Genomic DNA, 14617 nt, shown 5'->3' with positions numbered 1-14617 from the left:
AGACTCGAAAGATAGTGTCAACTCTGTAGACAACTGATCTCTCTCTCTCAGTCGAGAATCACCTCTCCGACCTGAATCTGAGAGGTTTGAGGGGTATTCACTGGCATTTATAGACTCTTGCTTGTATCATGTTTATTCCCCAGAAGGTCTGCACTTAAATTATTGTGGGAAAATGCAAACTGTTTTTGTTGAGTCTTTTCTCTTTTAAGCTACACAATTCATCACTTTTATCTCCCTATATTTTTCTTCCCTTTAGCCTCTGAAGAGTCTTGAATTTGTGGTTTTCTTTTTTGCTGTTTCCTCTTCCATTTTCCCTTGGAACTCTTCATTTTTGCAGACAATCTGAAAAAAAGTAGTCTGTAGTCATAACACTAGCCCAGAGGAAGTGATAAGATTGTGGTCATGAGTCAGGTTGCAATGGGAGGCTCACGCTGATGACATCCGTGTGGGCAAGAATCTTGTGCCATAAGTTCTTCATCATGCGCCCTCAAGTCAAGATCAAACACAGAGAATAGCACACTACTCCAAAAACTGAGAATGGAACATTATCTTAACATATGGGACCACTGCATAGATTACCACAAGTTTATGCCTGTAACTCTGTATTTAGGAATTATTCCCTCATCCTTCTGAGCAACAGGGATGGGGATTACTGATTCCAAATCTGAGAAATACACATGTAATGGGCTATTGCCCTGATGGATCTCTTGATCTTTAATATTCAGTCTCTCTGTCTCCATGTACTTTTCTCCCTGGTGTCTGCAATGAATGCAGATATGGTAGATTAGAAGTTGACACTTAATTAGATATAAAATTTGGGGGGAAAAAAAGATAAAAGATTAAACTGTGCAGCTGCATGTTGCCTAGAAGCAGGGAAAGGCGAGCAGCCAAATCTCCCAGCTCTTTGTTTCATCACATGATGTCGCTTGGATATCAGCTTATCAACAAACAGGATTGTACTGCCACCACCCCATGAAGAAAGAGACCTTGCAGGAAAACTACACTGAATATGAATCCCAGCTTTTTAAAGAGGGGAGATTACAATACAGGGTAAGTTTCTTTTAAGCAAATCTGTCTTTTTGTTTCAGATATAATTTTTTTGGTAGATATTTCTTCCCTGAGCTCTGCAAACATTTTAATCAAACTCTATCAAGTGTAGACCGCTTGATTTGTTAAGATGGATTTCCTTAGCAATAGCCCAAGGAAAGCACACATGAAATGCTGCCCTAAGAAAGATTATCAGTCATTTCCTGATGCTATTTGAGGAAAGAAAAAAAATCTTTCCAGCTTTGAAGAATATTTATGTTCTGCTCTACAGACCTGGAAAATGGGAGGAGGGATTTGGAGATGATTTGATTACAGGGTAGAGTGTAGGCGTCTATCACCATCAATATTAAAAGAGTGTATCTTGGTTGGGATGGCTTCTGGAGAGCACATGGAAGGAAAGCAATATTGAATAAAATACTTACAGTTTAAATTATAAGTTTATACTGAGGAAACAAGACACACAAAGATGCTGACTGACATTTCCCTAATAAATTTCTCTTCTGGAAAATCTGAGCCTTAGCTCTGTAAACTTGGAACCAGAGATTTCTCACATGTTAGAATTCTTAAGTGCGTGTACTGTGGTGCTCCTGCGTGCACATGTGCGTGAGCATACAATAGGGTAGAGGAGAGAGGAGGAACTGGCCTAAAGTGAGAGCATTCTATTTTCAAGTCTCAGCTAATCATATTATATACAGAATGGATAAACCACAAGGTCTTACTCTATAGCACAGGGAACTATACCCACCACTCTGTAATAAACCATAATGGAAAAGTATGTGAAAAGCAATGTATATATACGTACAACTGAATTACTCTGCTGTATAGCCCAAATCAACACAACACTGTAAATCAACTATACTTCAGTTAAGTGAATTTTTAAAAAATTTCAGGTAATCAGTAAACCGATGAGGTAGACATTTTTGGCAAGGGCAAAGGAGGGAAGAGAGGAGAAATGCTGGGATTTCCACTCTGCCATGTCAACCCTGCTCCAATATGTTTATTCTTTCTTGATGGCTAATTTTTAAATTATTCTATACACCTCAGATTCTAAATCCTGAATTGCGTGGAAAGGAAATGAGACTTAATCATAGAAGCTGTGGCTCCTTCATTCTGTATCTTTGTCAGGTTAGAAACATGGCCAGATTTAACAGCTTCTTTAATAGTACAAGGCTGGAAAAACAGCAAATCTGAATGTGCAAGAAATGGAAAATGATGTAAAGATATATATACTGCCATGATAAATCATATTTTCAAAGGTTATTAAATGTGCTGGGGAGGTGCATAACATAGAGAGGATGATCTCCCTGTTCTATAAAATCATAGCGGATGTACACAGGGAAAAAATAGCAAAATGAAATCAATCAAGTGACAACAATAGTTATTCACTGTTAAATTATGGACAATCGTATTTCCTCTTCTATTTTTAAATTTTCAAAAATGATATATATTACTTGCAGGATCAGATAAAGTAATAGCTATTATTTAGAGTTATCAAGAAATAACTGCCAAGACCTGATGTGGTTTTACAACCCACCTGTTCCAAATGCAGAGTAAGCAGAAAGACAAAGGACTCTGATTTATTCCCTCGGGTTGGGTCCCATGACTTGATGGCAAATAGACAGGAAAAAGTGGCATCAGTGACAGATTTTATTTTCTTGGGCTCCAAAATGACTGCAATGGTGACCGCAGCACAAAATTAAAAGACGCTTGCTCCTTGGAAGAAAAGCTACGATCAACCTAGACGACGTATTAAAAAGCAGAGACATCGCTTTGCTGACAAAGGTCTGTATAGTCAAAGCTATGGTTTTTCCGATAGTCACGTAAAGATGTGAGAACTGGACCATAACGAAGGCTGATGAGCACCGAAGAAGTGATGCTTTCAAACTGTAATGCTGGAGAAGACTCATGAGCGTCCCTTGGATAGCCAGGAGATTAAACTAGTCAATCCTAAAGGAAATCAATCCTGAATATTTACTGGAAGGACTGATACTGAAGCTGAAGTTCCGATAGTTTGGCCACCTAATGTGAAGAGCCGACTCATTGGAAAAGACCCTGATGCTGGGAAAGATTGAGGGCAGAAGCAGGCAACAAAGGAAGAGATGTTTGTATGTCATCATCGACTCCATGGACTCGAGTCTGAGAAAACTCTGGGAGATAGTGAAGGACCGGGAGCCGAGCACGCTGTCGTCCCTGGCTACAGCAAAGAGTCAGACACGGCTTGGCGATGGAACAACAAGTAAGGGATGAGAATTGGGAAAAGTGCAGAATTAAGAAGTCTGGTGAGGTCCAATTCCATGGACTCATTTGAGAAAATGTCTTTTCCCTTGAAATAAATAACATCTATCTGTTTACTTATTTACTTGATTGCTTACTTACTTAGGTACATCCCCCAAAATTGTTTGAACAACATGAAAATTTATGCTGTGCTTTGTTGTTCCTTCCAGGTACAGAATAAAGATGGGAGAGAAATGGAAAAGACAACAAAAGCTGTGTAATGTGCCACATATTCCTCGCATTCGAGTCCCTCGCTCTGCCTCTGACACGCCATTGTTGAAGGTGCAGCATGTTATTCACAGATGGAGGGGCCTTCTCTGGCTCTTCTTCAGGGGGTGAGGGTTTACCTGGCATTAGGAAGAACACAGGGCTCGACGCACACCCTCGCTCTGTGTCGACAGTGTGTCTGAGAGAATGAAGGAGCACTCAGATGATCTAATCCTACATCCGTCCCCCTTTAGGAACTCTTCCCCTCAAGGAAAACTAAGCAATAGGGTGACAACATCAAAAATGTCATCTGCTATCTCACGGACTTAGAGAACAAACTTATGGTTGCCAGGGGGCAGGATGAGGGGAAGGGATGGGTAGGGGGTTTGAGATGGACAGGTACACACTGCTGTATTTCAAATGGGTAGCCAACAAGGATCACTATAGAGCACAGGGAACTCTGTTCAATGTAATGTGGCAGCCTGGATGGGAGGGGAGTTTGGGGGAGAATGGATACATGTATATGTATGGCTGAGTCCCTTCCCTGTTCAACGGAAACTATCACAACATTCTTAATGGGCTATCAGATCAGATCATATCAGATCAGTCGCTCAGTCGTGTCCTACTCTTTGCGACCCCATGAATCGCAGCACGCCAGGCCTCCCTGTCCATCACCAACTCCCGGAGTTCACTCAGACTCACGTCCTTCGAGTCAGTGATACCATCCAGCCATCTCATCCTCTGTCATCCCCTTCTCCTCTTGCCCCCAATCCCTCCCAGCATCCGAGTCTTTTAAAATGAGTCAGCTCTTCGCATGAGGTGGCCAAAGTACTGGAGTTTCAGCTTTAGCATCATTCCTTCCAAAGAAATCCCAGGGCTGATCTCCTTCAGAATGGACTGGTTGGATCTCCTTGCAGTCCAAGGGACTCTCAAGAGTCTTCTCCAACACCACAGTTCAAAAGCATCAATTCTTCGGTGCTCAGCCTTCTTCACAGTCCAACTCTCACATCCATACATGACCACAGGAAAAACCATAGCCTTGACTAGATGGACCTTTGTTGGCAAAGTAATGTCTCTGCTTTTGAATATGCTATCTAGGTTGGTCATAACTTTCCTTCCAAGGAGTAAGTGTATTAAAAAAAAAAAAAAAAAAGCTTTTTTTTAAAGCCCACACCTCTGTGTTCTGAGCTGTGTTGGCTATACCCCAATACAAAATAAAAAGTTTAAAATAAAATAAAATCAGAAAAAAAAAAAAGCATTATCTATTACTTCTCATTTAGGAAGATGGTATTCTCCTAAGGAAAAGAACTATGCCTTTTTTTCCCCCTTGTAAAATAAAACTATAATTTTTAAGGTTTTATCTTATATAATGGAAACTCGCATTGCACTTTGGAGTTTTACTCTTGAAATGGCTTGCAATTTTCATGTTATATTGTTCTCAATCATTTGAAAAGGCTTAATTAGGGATCTATTCTCTTCTTCAAATATATTATCTTTTAAAACATCTAATTCGGAAACTGTAAAACTGAAATAATACCTCAAGTGTGAAGTACTTGGCTCAGCTACTTGCTCTCTGAATATATTTTTAATATCAAATTTAAGGTTTCTAGATCTTTAAAAAAAAACGGACAGGTTTCAACACCACACAAAATGTTTTAGCAGATAAAATTCACTTAGCTTATACATAATTATCTTGTTTACTTTTTACTACATGGTTATCAACTGGTTTTGAAATTCTGTCGTTGCTATGAATGTTTTAGTCTAAGGTGAAATTATTTTGGGTTTCCTAGGTGGCATTAGTGGTAAAAAACCTGCCTGCCAATGCAGAAGACATAAGAGACATGGGTTCGATCCCTGGGTTGGGAAGATCCCCTGGAGAAGGAAATGGCAACTCACTCCACTGTTCTTGCCTGGAGAATCCCATGGACAGAGGAGCCTGGCAGGCCACAGTCTGTGGGGTCACAGAGTTGGACACGACTGAGCAACTTAGCGCACACACACACACACACACGAACTTATTTCATCTTGATTTTTCTAAAGCGTTGCTGCCACTTTCTCTGTTTCCTCATCTCTGTATATCCGGCAGGTATATAAAAACAGTTCTAGTGCAGCCCTTCCTGTTCCTCCCTGCTCTAGGTGGTAGCTTTCCAAATGGTCTCCTTACCAGCGGTCTGTCTTCCCTCAAGGCCATTCTGCCTAGCAGGTCCAGAGTGGTCTTTCTACAATGCAGATCCAGTCAGCTCACAGAATGGCATTTGGGCCTGGGTACTTCTTGTCTGGGGGCACTGGGAGGCTGTCTTGTGCTCTGTAGTATGTTCAGCATCCCTGGCCTCTAACCACTGAATGCCAGTGGCAACCATCTTCCTTCCCACCATCTCTGACAACCAAGAATTTCTTCAGACACTGCCAAATGTCCCTTGAGGGTCAAAATCACTCCTGTTGAGAACCACTGCCTTAAAGAAAGACCAGTGGTTCTTCATAGTAAAGCTAATCTTTAAGCTCTTAGTGTAGCATAAAAGGCTTCTGTGATCGTCTGCTGTCCCACTCTAGAGGCTTTTCCAGCTCAGACTCTATATCCTGGTTAAAATAATTTTTTTGTAATTGCAGTGAAAGTGTTAGTCGCTCAGTTGGGTCCTACTCTTTGTGACCCTATGGACTGTAGCCTGCCAGGCTCCTCTGCTCATGGAATTCTCCAGACAAGAATAGCGGAGTGCTTGCCGTTTCCTTCTCCAGGGGATCTTCCCAACCCAAGGCTCGAATCCGAGTCTCCTGCACTGCAGGCAGATTCTTTACCGTCTGAGCTGCCAGGTTAAAGTTTAAAAAAAAAAAAATGCCAAAAGTCTGGTTCCCAGTATATTCAGATATTTTGTACCCCAGAAGAAAATCTGTACCACTTTCTCTTTCTAATCAGCCTTTCTTTTTCTTCTAGTCCAGTGGTTCCCAAATTTTACGACAGTGTCAAAAACCACCCAGAGGTCACCAGAGTCCTGGGTCCACCCCTCCCCGTGTCTGATTCTGTAGGTCCGGTGAGGCCTGGGAATCTGCATTTCTCACAGATTCCTAAGCAATGCCAATGCCCTTTGAGAATTCATATTCTAGTCCCTTTAGGGAATCTCTCCTGACAAGGCAGACTCAGACGTGTTGGTCTTCTCTTTCAGGAAGCTTCCTTGACTCCTTAACATAAGCTTCTATTCCTTCTCTGTTTTCATAGCACTTTTTCACTAATGACCTTGAATGCTTATCACATTACCCATCCACTCATCTATCTTCTCTGCTTAAGCTGAGAACTCTGAATGGAAAGTTCTTTACTCTCCAGAGGCCTGACACACTTCAGGCCCTGGGCAGATTCTCAGTCTACCTTCCTCAACAAGGATTATAACAGATCAGTACAGGTTGTTATCATTGTTCAGTCGCTAAGTCCAACTCTCTGTGACCTCATGGACTGCACCACACCAGGCTTCCCTGTCCTTCACCATCTCCCGGAGTTCCTTCAAACTCATGTCCATCGAGTCAATGATGCCATCCAGCCATCTCATCCTCTGTCATCTCCTTCTCCTCCTGCCTTCAATCTTTCCCAGCATCAGGGTCTTTTCCAATGAGTCGGCTCTTTGCATCAGGTGGCCAAAGGATTGGAGCTTCAGCTTCAGCATCAGATATTGAAAATCCTTGGATCTCCCTCAGCCTAATACTGTGACCTACCTACCTAGAATCTTTTTTTTTTTTAACTCATTTTCACCATTACAGATGCCAGTGGAAGACAGTTTAAGTAAACTAAGGGAGGTGAAAGGAAACTCACTGAGAGAGGGACAAGGGGAGGGAAACAGTGGGAGAAGCATCTTATTTCTGTGCAAGTCAGCTCTGAATACATCACACTCTGATCCTCAAGTCCAGCAACTCACCAGAGTCCCCTGCTCTGCTCTGGCAGGACCTAACCCAGGGGCAGCAGCGCTACTTTTACAGCATCATGAGGATTTACAGCCCCAGGCCCCAGTGGGAGGCCCTGCAGACCCGCTACCTTCACAGCCTTCGGCACCAGCAGCTGCTTGGTGAGTTTAACTACCTGACCCCACGAGCCTCAGGAAGGAGGACTCCTGTGCTACCGCTGGAAGTCGGGTTTCCAGATAAATAGTTCAAGAAGAATGGCCTCCTGTCAGCCTGCTGTTTTATCAACACGGTTGGCAGGTCAATTTAAAGACGATTTTCTCTGACAATAAAAAGCAAGGCTTTATGGGGAAATTAAGAGGGCTTAAAGAAATTGGAGTAGGGTTTGTTATCAAATGTCAACAACTGTCTGAGATTTACGAGCACTTGATCTAGTAAGAAGAGGCAATGGGCTTGGGCAGAGATGATCTAGGCTAACCCACCGCTCAGCCCATCGCTGGTCGTGCAGACTCACTGGCTTGTTTGAGTCACAGCAATAATGCTTATGTTTATTAAGTATCTACCGTGTTTCCAACACTGTGCTATGAGCTCTACATGGAATATCTCATTTTCATCCCCACTTTACTGCTGTGGGAAACTGTAGCTCAGACAGGTTACAGGACTCAATCAAGATCACATAGAGAATAAACATCAGTGAGGTGCATCACACCAAAGATCACGCATCTTCACCCCAAGGTCTGCCATCTCTATTCTTCCACCAGCCACATGGGACTTTATGAACCAAAAAGAATGGTTGTGGAAAGCCTTCGTAGATTGTAAGCAACAGTCTATGGAAAGGTAGTTATTAAAATCCCTTTCTTCCAGGAGATGTTCTCAATCTCTGCCTCCTACTTATTACACTCTTCTAACTCCAACAGAGCCTTTCTTCTGTAAACACTCACGTGTCTTAGCACATCTATCTTATTAGTGTTGTTCCTGTATTTGCACAAAAGGAAAGCACGGTTTTTGCAAATGATTTAAAATCAAGAACAATCAACAACAGCATTTTCCTTTTGTGCAAACACAGGAACAACACTAATAAGGTGGAAATGCTAAAGGCAAGTGAGTGTTTACAGGAGATCTCTTATTAGCTGCCCAGATAGCTCGGTCAGTAGAGCATGAGACTCTTAATCTCAGGGTTGTGGGTTCATGCCCCATATTGGGCAAGCTTTTGTTTCCCAGGTGGTGCTAGTGGTGAAGAATCCACCTGCCAATGCAGGAGACATAAGAGATGCGGGTTTAATCCCTGGTTCGGGAAGATCCCCTGGAGAAGGAATTGGCAACTTGCTCCAGTATTCTTGCCTGGGAAATCCCATAGACAGAGGAGGCTGGTGGGCTAGAGTCCATAGGATCTCAAAGAGTTGGACACATGAGTAAGTTAAACAACTTGACCAGGGTCATGGAACTAGTAAATGGCAGAACCAGAATTTAGCCGGATCCCCATGCCTGACAGAAAGTATGAGGATTATCATCTGGTAGCCTTATTTGTAGAGTAAAACTGCACAGAAGCCAATGAAACCAGAAACAGAGATATGCAATATTTAGTGCACATAAGACACTTGTCTATGTTATTAAAATACAGTCTTCCAGGGATTTCCCTGGTGGTCCACTGGTTAAGACTTTGAGCTTCCAATGGAGGGGGCATGGGTTCGATCCCTAGTCTAGAAATGAAGATCATACATACCATGCAGTGGGACCAAAAAAAAAAAAAAAAAAAAAAATACAGACTTTCAAGCTTAACCTTCTGTGTTTCTGACTCAGAAGTTCTTTGAAATAGAGTTGGAAACACGCATTTTTAAAGAGCATTGTTAGTGTGGCCTGAACCAAATGATTCTTTTGTAAAGGGTCTGCAGACTGTACTTTAAAAACACTGAGACTGAATGTATCTGTTTCTATCTAAAGCAAGTTTGCTCTTAAAGATAAGCAATTCATGTGAAGATTTCTCATGGCTCAAGTCCCTCTCCAAATATTTGTCTATTTGGCAATAACTACAGACTATTATTCATTTAATTAATATATTAACTTATTCAATGAGAAATGTACCAGAAGAAAAACATACCTCATAACCTGAAAAACTGTACAATCTGAGAATGCTAAAATAATTGTTTCTACCAAAGTAGAAGGAATTTTGTGCCTATGTGGATATTTGCAGAGCTGTTTGCTTTGTAAAGCTGTTGACTTTGAAGTTTATCTCCTTTCTTCCCTCCAGGCTATATTACTCAACGGGAGGCCTCGGCCTGTGCAGCTGTACTAAGAGATTCAACCAAAAGGGCCTCAGCCAAGGCAGGTCCTCATAGAACCGTCCCCCAGAGAGCCGCGGGCAGGACAAGAACACAGCCCTCAGCAAGACCTGTGTGTGTGACTCCACTCGGGGCCCGAAGCACAAGGCTCCCATCCCTCAGGTCCAGGGCTGTGCGCAAGCTCTGAACAAGTGGGCGCCCATGTTCCCCTAGCATCTAGTGAGCATTGAGTGCTTATCTGTTGAATAGGAGTAAATAAAAGAATAACGTCTAATACAAACCCCACACCTGGAAATAATCTCTCCCATTCACATGCATTTTACCAGCAAGAACAAGTAGAGAGGTTTAAGAGCAATGGAGCTAAGAGTAAGCAAGCCTATAGTGGGAGAAGGAAAGAGTGCAGTGAATGGAGAAAGTAGCATCATTGCATACACACCTACCGTGTGCAAAACAGACAGCTGGTGAGAAGTTGCTGTGTCACACAGGGAGCCTGGCCTGGCGTTCTGTGATGACCCAGATGGGAGGGACGGGAGGGAAGCTCACCAAGGAGGGGATACATGTACAGTTATGGCTGATCTGCATTGTTGTGCGGCAGAAACAAACACAATGTTGTAAAGCAAGTTTCCTCCAATTACAGTTTTTTTAAAGAGTAAGCAAGGCATGTAAACCCATGGCTGACTCATATGTATGGCAAAAACCACTACAATATTGTAAAGTAATTAGCCTCCAATTAAAATAAATAAATTAAAAAAAAAAGAGTAAGCAAGGCTTTTGTTCCAACTATAATCTGTAGAATAAAATGACTTTTGAAGCTTTTGGAGTAAAAGCTTCCTTTGAATTAGAACATTCCAGAGAAATCCCAAGAACACTGAAAGAGGACAAGTGACCAGAGGGTTCAGGTCCTCTGTCACTGGGTGGACAGTTTTGCAAGCCCCCTGCTGTGCATACTGAAAATAAGCAGACCTTCACAGAGGGAACACTGGGCACGCAGGGCTTCTGGACCACACCATCTCAGCAGTTGCTGGACCGTGCCTTTCCATGGGTTCCTTCCTCTCGACTTCCCCATCAAAAACAGCATTCAACTTGGACCCAAATCTTCTGCTTCTTGCCTAACTCAGTCACTTTGTAGCCTCTTGAAACTTATCAACCTGCTGCAGCTGGGTTCCTTCTACACAGCTGTAATTGACCTTGGCACGGGGAAGAGGATTCGTGCACATATCTTCCCTTGGCAGCTGAAGATAGTCTCAGCAGCAAAAGAAATAACCCCAAAGAATGGACCTCAAGTCAAACCTTTTTATGGCCTTAGTGGTGTTAAAACTACTGTTGTTGTTCAGTCACTAAGTCATGTCTGACTCTTTGTGACCCTGTGGACTGAAGCCTGCCCGGCTTCCCTGTCCTTCACTATCTCCAAGAGTTTGCCCAAGTTCATGTCCACTGAGGAGAAGAAAATGGCAACCCACTTCAATATTCCAGCCTGGAGAATCCCATGGACAGAGGAGCCTGGCAGGCTATAGTCCATGGGGTCACAAAGAGCTGGACATGACTGAAGTGACTTAGCATGCATGCATGTCCATTGAGTAGGTGATGCTATCCAACTAGTTAAGACTACACAAATAAGCAAAAAACGAGATAACAATGAGTCAGATCACCATACAAATAGCAGAGTATTTTGTTAGTGACATTTAATAGTTACATCACTAGTGATTTTTTGTGTGGGTTAAAAGTAAGTCAGCAGTGCTCACAGAAAGTCAAAATGTAAAAATGCCTTTCTTCATCTAATTTCTAAATGTTCAACCTGTTTCTCTCATTCAAATCATTCAATGACATTATCAAGCCTATAAAAAGGAGTTGGTTGAGATGGAGTATTAACTTGCTTGACAAGGAATATGCTAACATTGATCTGAAAAGAAGATGCTGCAATCTCAATAGAAAAAGCTCATTGACGATTATCATCATCTTCATCCTACGACTATTAACAGAGAAGATGTAAAAGTTCTTGTGAGATTCTGAAGACTCCCAGTACTGGTTCTGAGATCTGATCTACTTTTCTTTGGGAGGGACTAGGGTGTGTGGTTGGAAGGCTTGAGGAAGTCAGTGCTGACTGTGTGGGGTTCCTACACTTAATCACAAAGAAGCTTCTTGATCTCTGTAAATCCAGGCCCCAATTCATGTATTCTAAGGAACTCTATGTTTCTAGGTTAAGAATTGTCGTGAAAGTGAAAGTTACTCAGTCATGTCTGACTCTTTGCAACCCCATGGACAGTAGCTCCCAGCCTCTTCTGTCCATGGAATCCTCCAGGCAAGAATACTTGAGAAAGTTGCCATTTCCTTCTCCAGGGGATCTTCCCAACCCAGGGATCGAACCCAGGTCTCCTGCATTGCAGGCAGATTCCTTACTGCCTGAACCACCAGGGAAGCTCTTTGCTGCTAAGTCACTTCAGTCGTGTCCAACTCTGTGCGACCCCAGAGACGGCAGCCCCCAGCCTCCCCTGTCCCTGGGATTCTCCAGGCAAGAACACCGGAGTGCACTGCCATTTCCTTCTCCAATGCATGAAAGTGAAAAGTGAAAGGGAAGTCGCTTAGTCCTTTAGGTGGGCTTAAAAGGAGAAAAAAGAAAAATCAAATGGAACTGGGGTAGGCTATATAGGGTAGCCCTCTTAAGGCACAGAGGTTTGTGGTCGACCTAACTTGGCCTGTATTAATCATCAAAGGAGCATTTATCCTTCTGAAACTCTTGCAGGCACTTTAAGCTAAGACCTTTTTTGATGGGCAGAGATATTTGCTATGAAAACCTTAGCTAGTGATGCAGAATATCAAGGAGGCCACTTATAATTCTGAGCAGCATTCCTATATCAAACACTTCAGAAGGGCAGCAGTGGAGAAACAGACATAGAGAACAGACTTATGGACATAGGGAGAGGGGAGGAGAGGGTGAGATGCATGGAGGGAGTAACAGGGAAACTTACATTACCATATGCAAAACAGATAGCCAATGGGAATTCCCTGTATGTCTCAGGAAACTCAGGAGCCCCTGGTGGCTCAGACGGTAAAGAGTCTGCCTGCAGTGTGGGAGGCCTGGGTTCAACCCCTGGGTCAGGAAGATCCCCTGGAGAAGGAAATGGCAACCCACTCCAGTATTCTTGCCTGGAGAATCCCATGAACAGAGGAGCATGACGGGCTACCATCCATGGGGTAGCAAAGGGTCAGACGCAACTAAATGACTTAACTTTCATTTTCTCAGAAAACTCAAACAGGGACTCTGTATCAACCTAGAGGGTTAGGATGGGGAGAGAGATGGGAGGGAGGTTCAAGAGAGAGGGGATATATGTATACCTGTGGCTGATTCATGTGGAGGTTTGACAGAAAACAACAAAATTCTGTAAAGCAATTATCCTTCAATTAAAAATAAATTAATTTAAAAAAACCTCAGAAGCACCTTGTTTCTGATAGAGAACTGTGAAAGCTAATTATCAAGTGGACAGTACAAGGCACAAAAGAACAAATAAATCGAAGTTGGTGCAGAAGGTCCCACTTGTTGGATCTCTCTTCTGACAGGATAATGTCACACCTATTGAACCCCACACCCAAAGCGTATGAGGAATATGATTGGTTGTGATACTGGAAAAAGGTGATCACCTGGGGGGTTGCTGAGAAAGATGGTTGAGAGAAAACAAAGGGCGAAGTGTAACTTCTAGGAAGGTCTACAGTGCTGACCTGTTGGAGACTCTATTGCTTATCCTTACAGTGTCAATAGACATTATCAGAATTTAAAGCCCTTGAGATTACTGACATTTTCAGTGACGTGACTAGCACCACAGACCAGGTGCTGGTACCCAGAACTGGCGCCTGGTCTGTGGTAGATAATCAATAATACTTGTTAATAATTATAAAACATTGAAAAGTGAAGTGAAGTTGCTCAGTTGTGCCTGACTTTTTGTGACCCCATGGACTGTAGCCCACCAGGCTCCTCCATCCATGGAATTTTCTAGGCAAGAGTACTGGAGTGGGTTGCCATTTCCTTCTCCAGGGGATCTTCCCAACCCAGGGATCGAACCCGGGTCTCCCGAATTATGGGCAGATGCTTTACTGTCTGAGCCACCAGGGAATAACATAAAACATTGAAAGATTCGGCAAATCAGACTGGCCTATGAATTTGTGCTATTATTTCTGGGGTTCCAGGAGGCCACAACTACTTTTTGTTTGTGAAGAACAGTGCATAGGAGCAGTTCATCCAGATGCCAGCGATAGGGGTGCATTGTCTGGGAAGGATTTTAAGACAATAACAAAGCGGATTAAATGTTGGTCTGCGTTCTGCCATCACTATAAGCCAGCAATTCTAAGCCATATGAATGACAAAAGATTCCTTTACCAAAAAGCTTTCTGTTGGCCTAAGGTCTAAACAATTGCTGAGCTTACTGTTGAGTTTTAATAATATATATGCAAGCTCGAAAGCAACATATTTTTATTGCTTTTCCTTTAATAATCATTTGATTCTGCACAGAAAGTAATTCCGAGAATTCCAAAACCATATCAGTTCACATATCTCCAACCACTCTGGTACTATGTATTCTCACATTTAAATGAAAGGTTTTGAATGAACAACGACCAATTATTACACCATGATCATAAAGACAAAAGAAAAAAGAACTTGAATTACTTCAATTCTTTACGTGGCCACTTAGCCTTTTTGTTCTTTTAAACACTTTTATTGAAGTATAATTTATACGCAGTAAATGTACTCAAAGTTCAGTGAGTCTTGACAAATGAATACAGTCATGAAACCACCAACACAATCATGATAGAGGACAGTCCGTTACCCTAAAGGTTTCCTTCTGTACTTCCATACACAATCTCCTCCCTCAAAGTCTGGCCCATGATAATCACTGACCTGCTTTCTATCCCCATAATTTTGCCTTTTCTAGAATTCT

General features: G+C 42.5%; 1 protein-coding gene across 1 annotated transcript; it reads left to right on the top strand.

The window, feature by feature from the left end:
* Positions 1–582: 582 nt before the first annotated feature.
* FAM216B (family with sequence similarity 216 member B) lies at positions 583–10403 on the top strand. Its single transcript, XM_006076500.3, has 4 exons — positions 583–1050; positions 3492–3603; positions 7454–7574; positions 9659–10403. Exons 1-4 carry the CDS (start codon positions 1010–1012, stop codon positions 9874–9876), a joined length of 492 nt encoding a protein of 163 aa, XP_006076562.3. The 5' UTR covers positions 583–1009; the 3' UTR covers positions 9877–10403.
* Positions 10404–14617: the final 4214 nt, after the last annotated feature.

This window comes from Bubalus bubalis, chromosome 13 (assembly GCF_019923935.1).
Source record: "Bubalus bubalis isolate 160015118507 breed Murrah chromosome 13, NDDB_SH_1, whole genome shotgun sequence".
NCBI lineage: Eukaryota > Metazoa > Chordata > Mammalia > Artiodactyla > Bovidae > Bubalus > Bubalus bubalis.
Note: the sequence above shows the minus strand (reverse complement) of the source record. Positions and strands in the feature narration are given on the sequence as shown.

What these genes read in the sequence shown, in the direction of transcription:
- FAM216B (XM_006076500.3), top strand. Translation starts at nt 1,010, where the DNA reads ATGAATCCCAGCTTTTTAAAGAGGGGAGATTACAATACAGG. An exon ending in AGGGGAGATTACAATACAGG is followed by an intron (nt 1,051 to 3,491) that starts GTAAGTTTCTTT and finishes TGTTCCTTCCAG; the next exon opens with GTACAGAATAAAGATGGGAG. An exon ending in CTGACACGCCATTGTTGAAG is followed by an intron (nt 3,604 to 7,453) that starts GTGCAGCATGTT and finishes CTGCTCTGGCAG; the next exon opens with GACCTAACCCAGGGGCAGCA.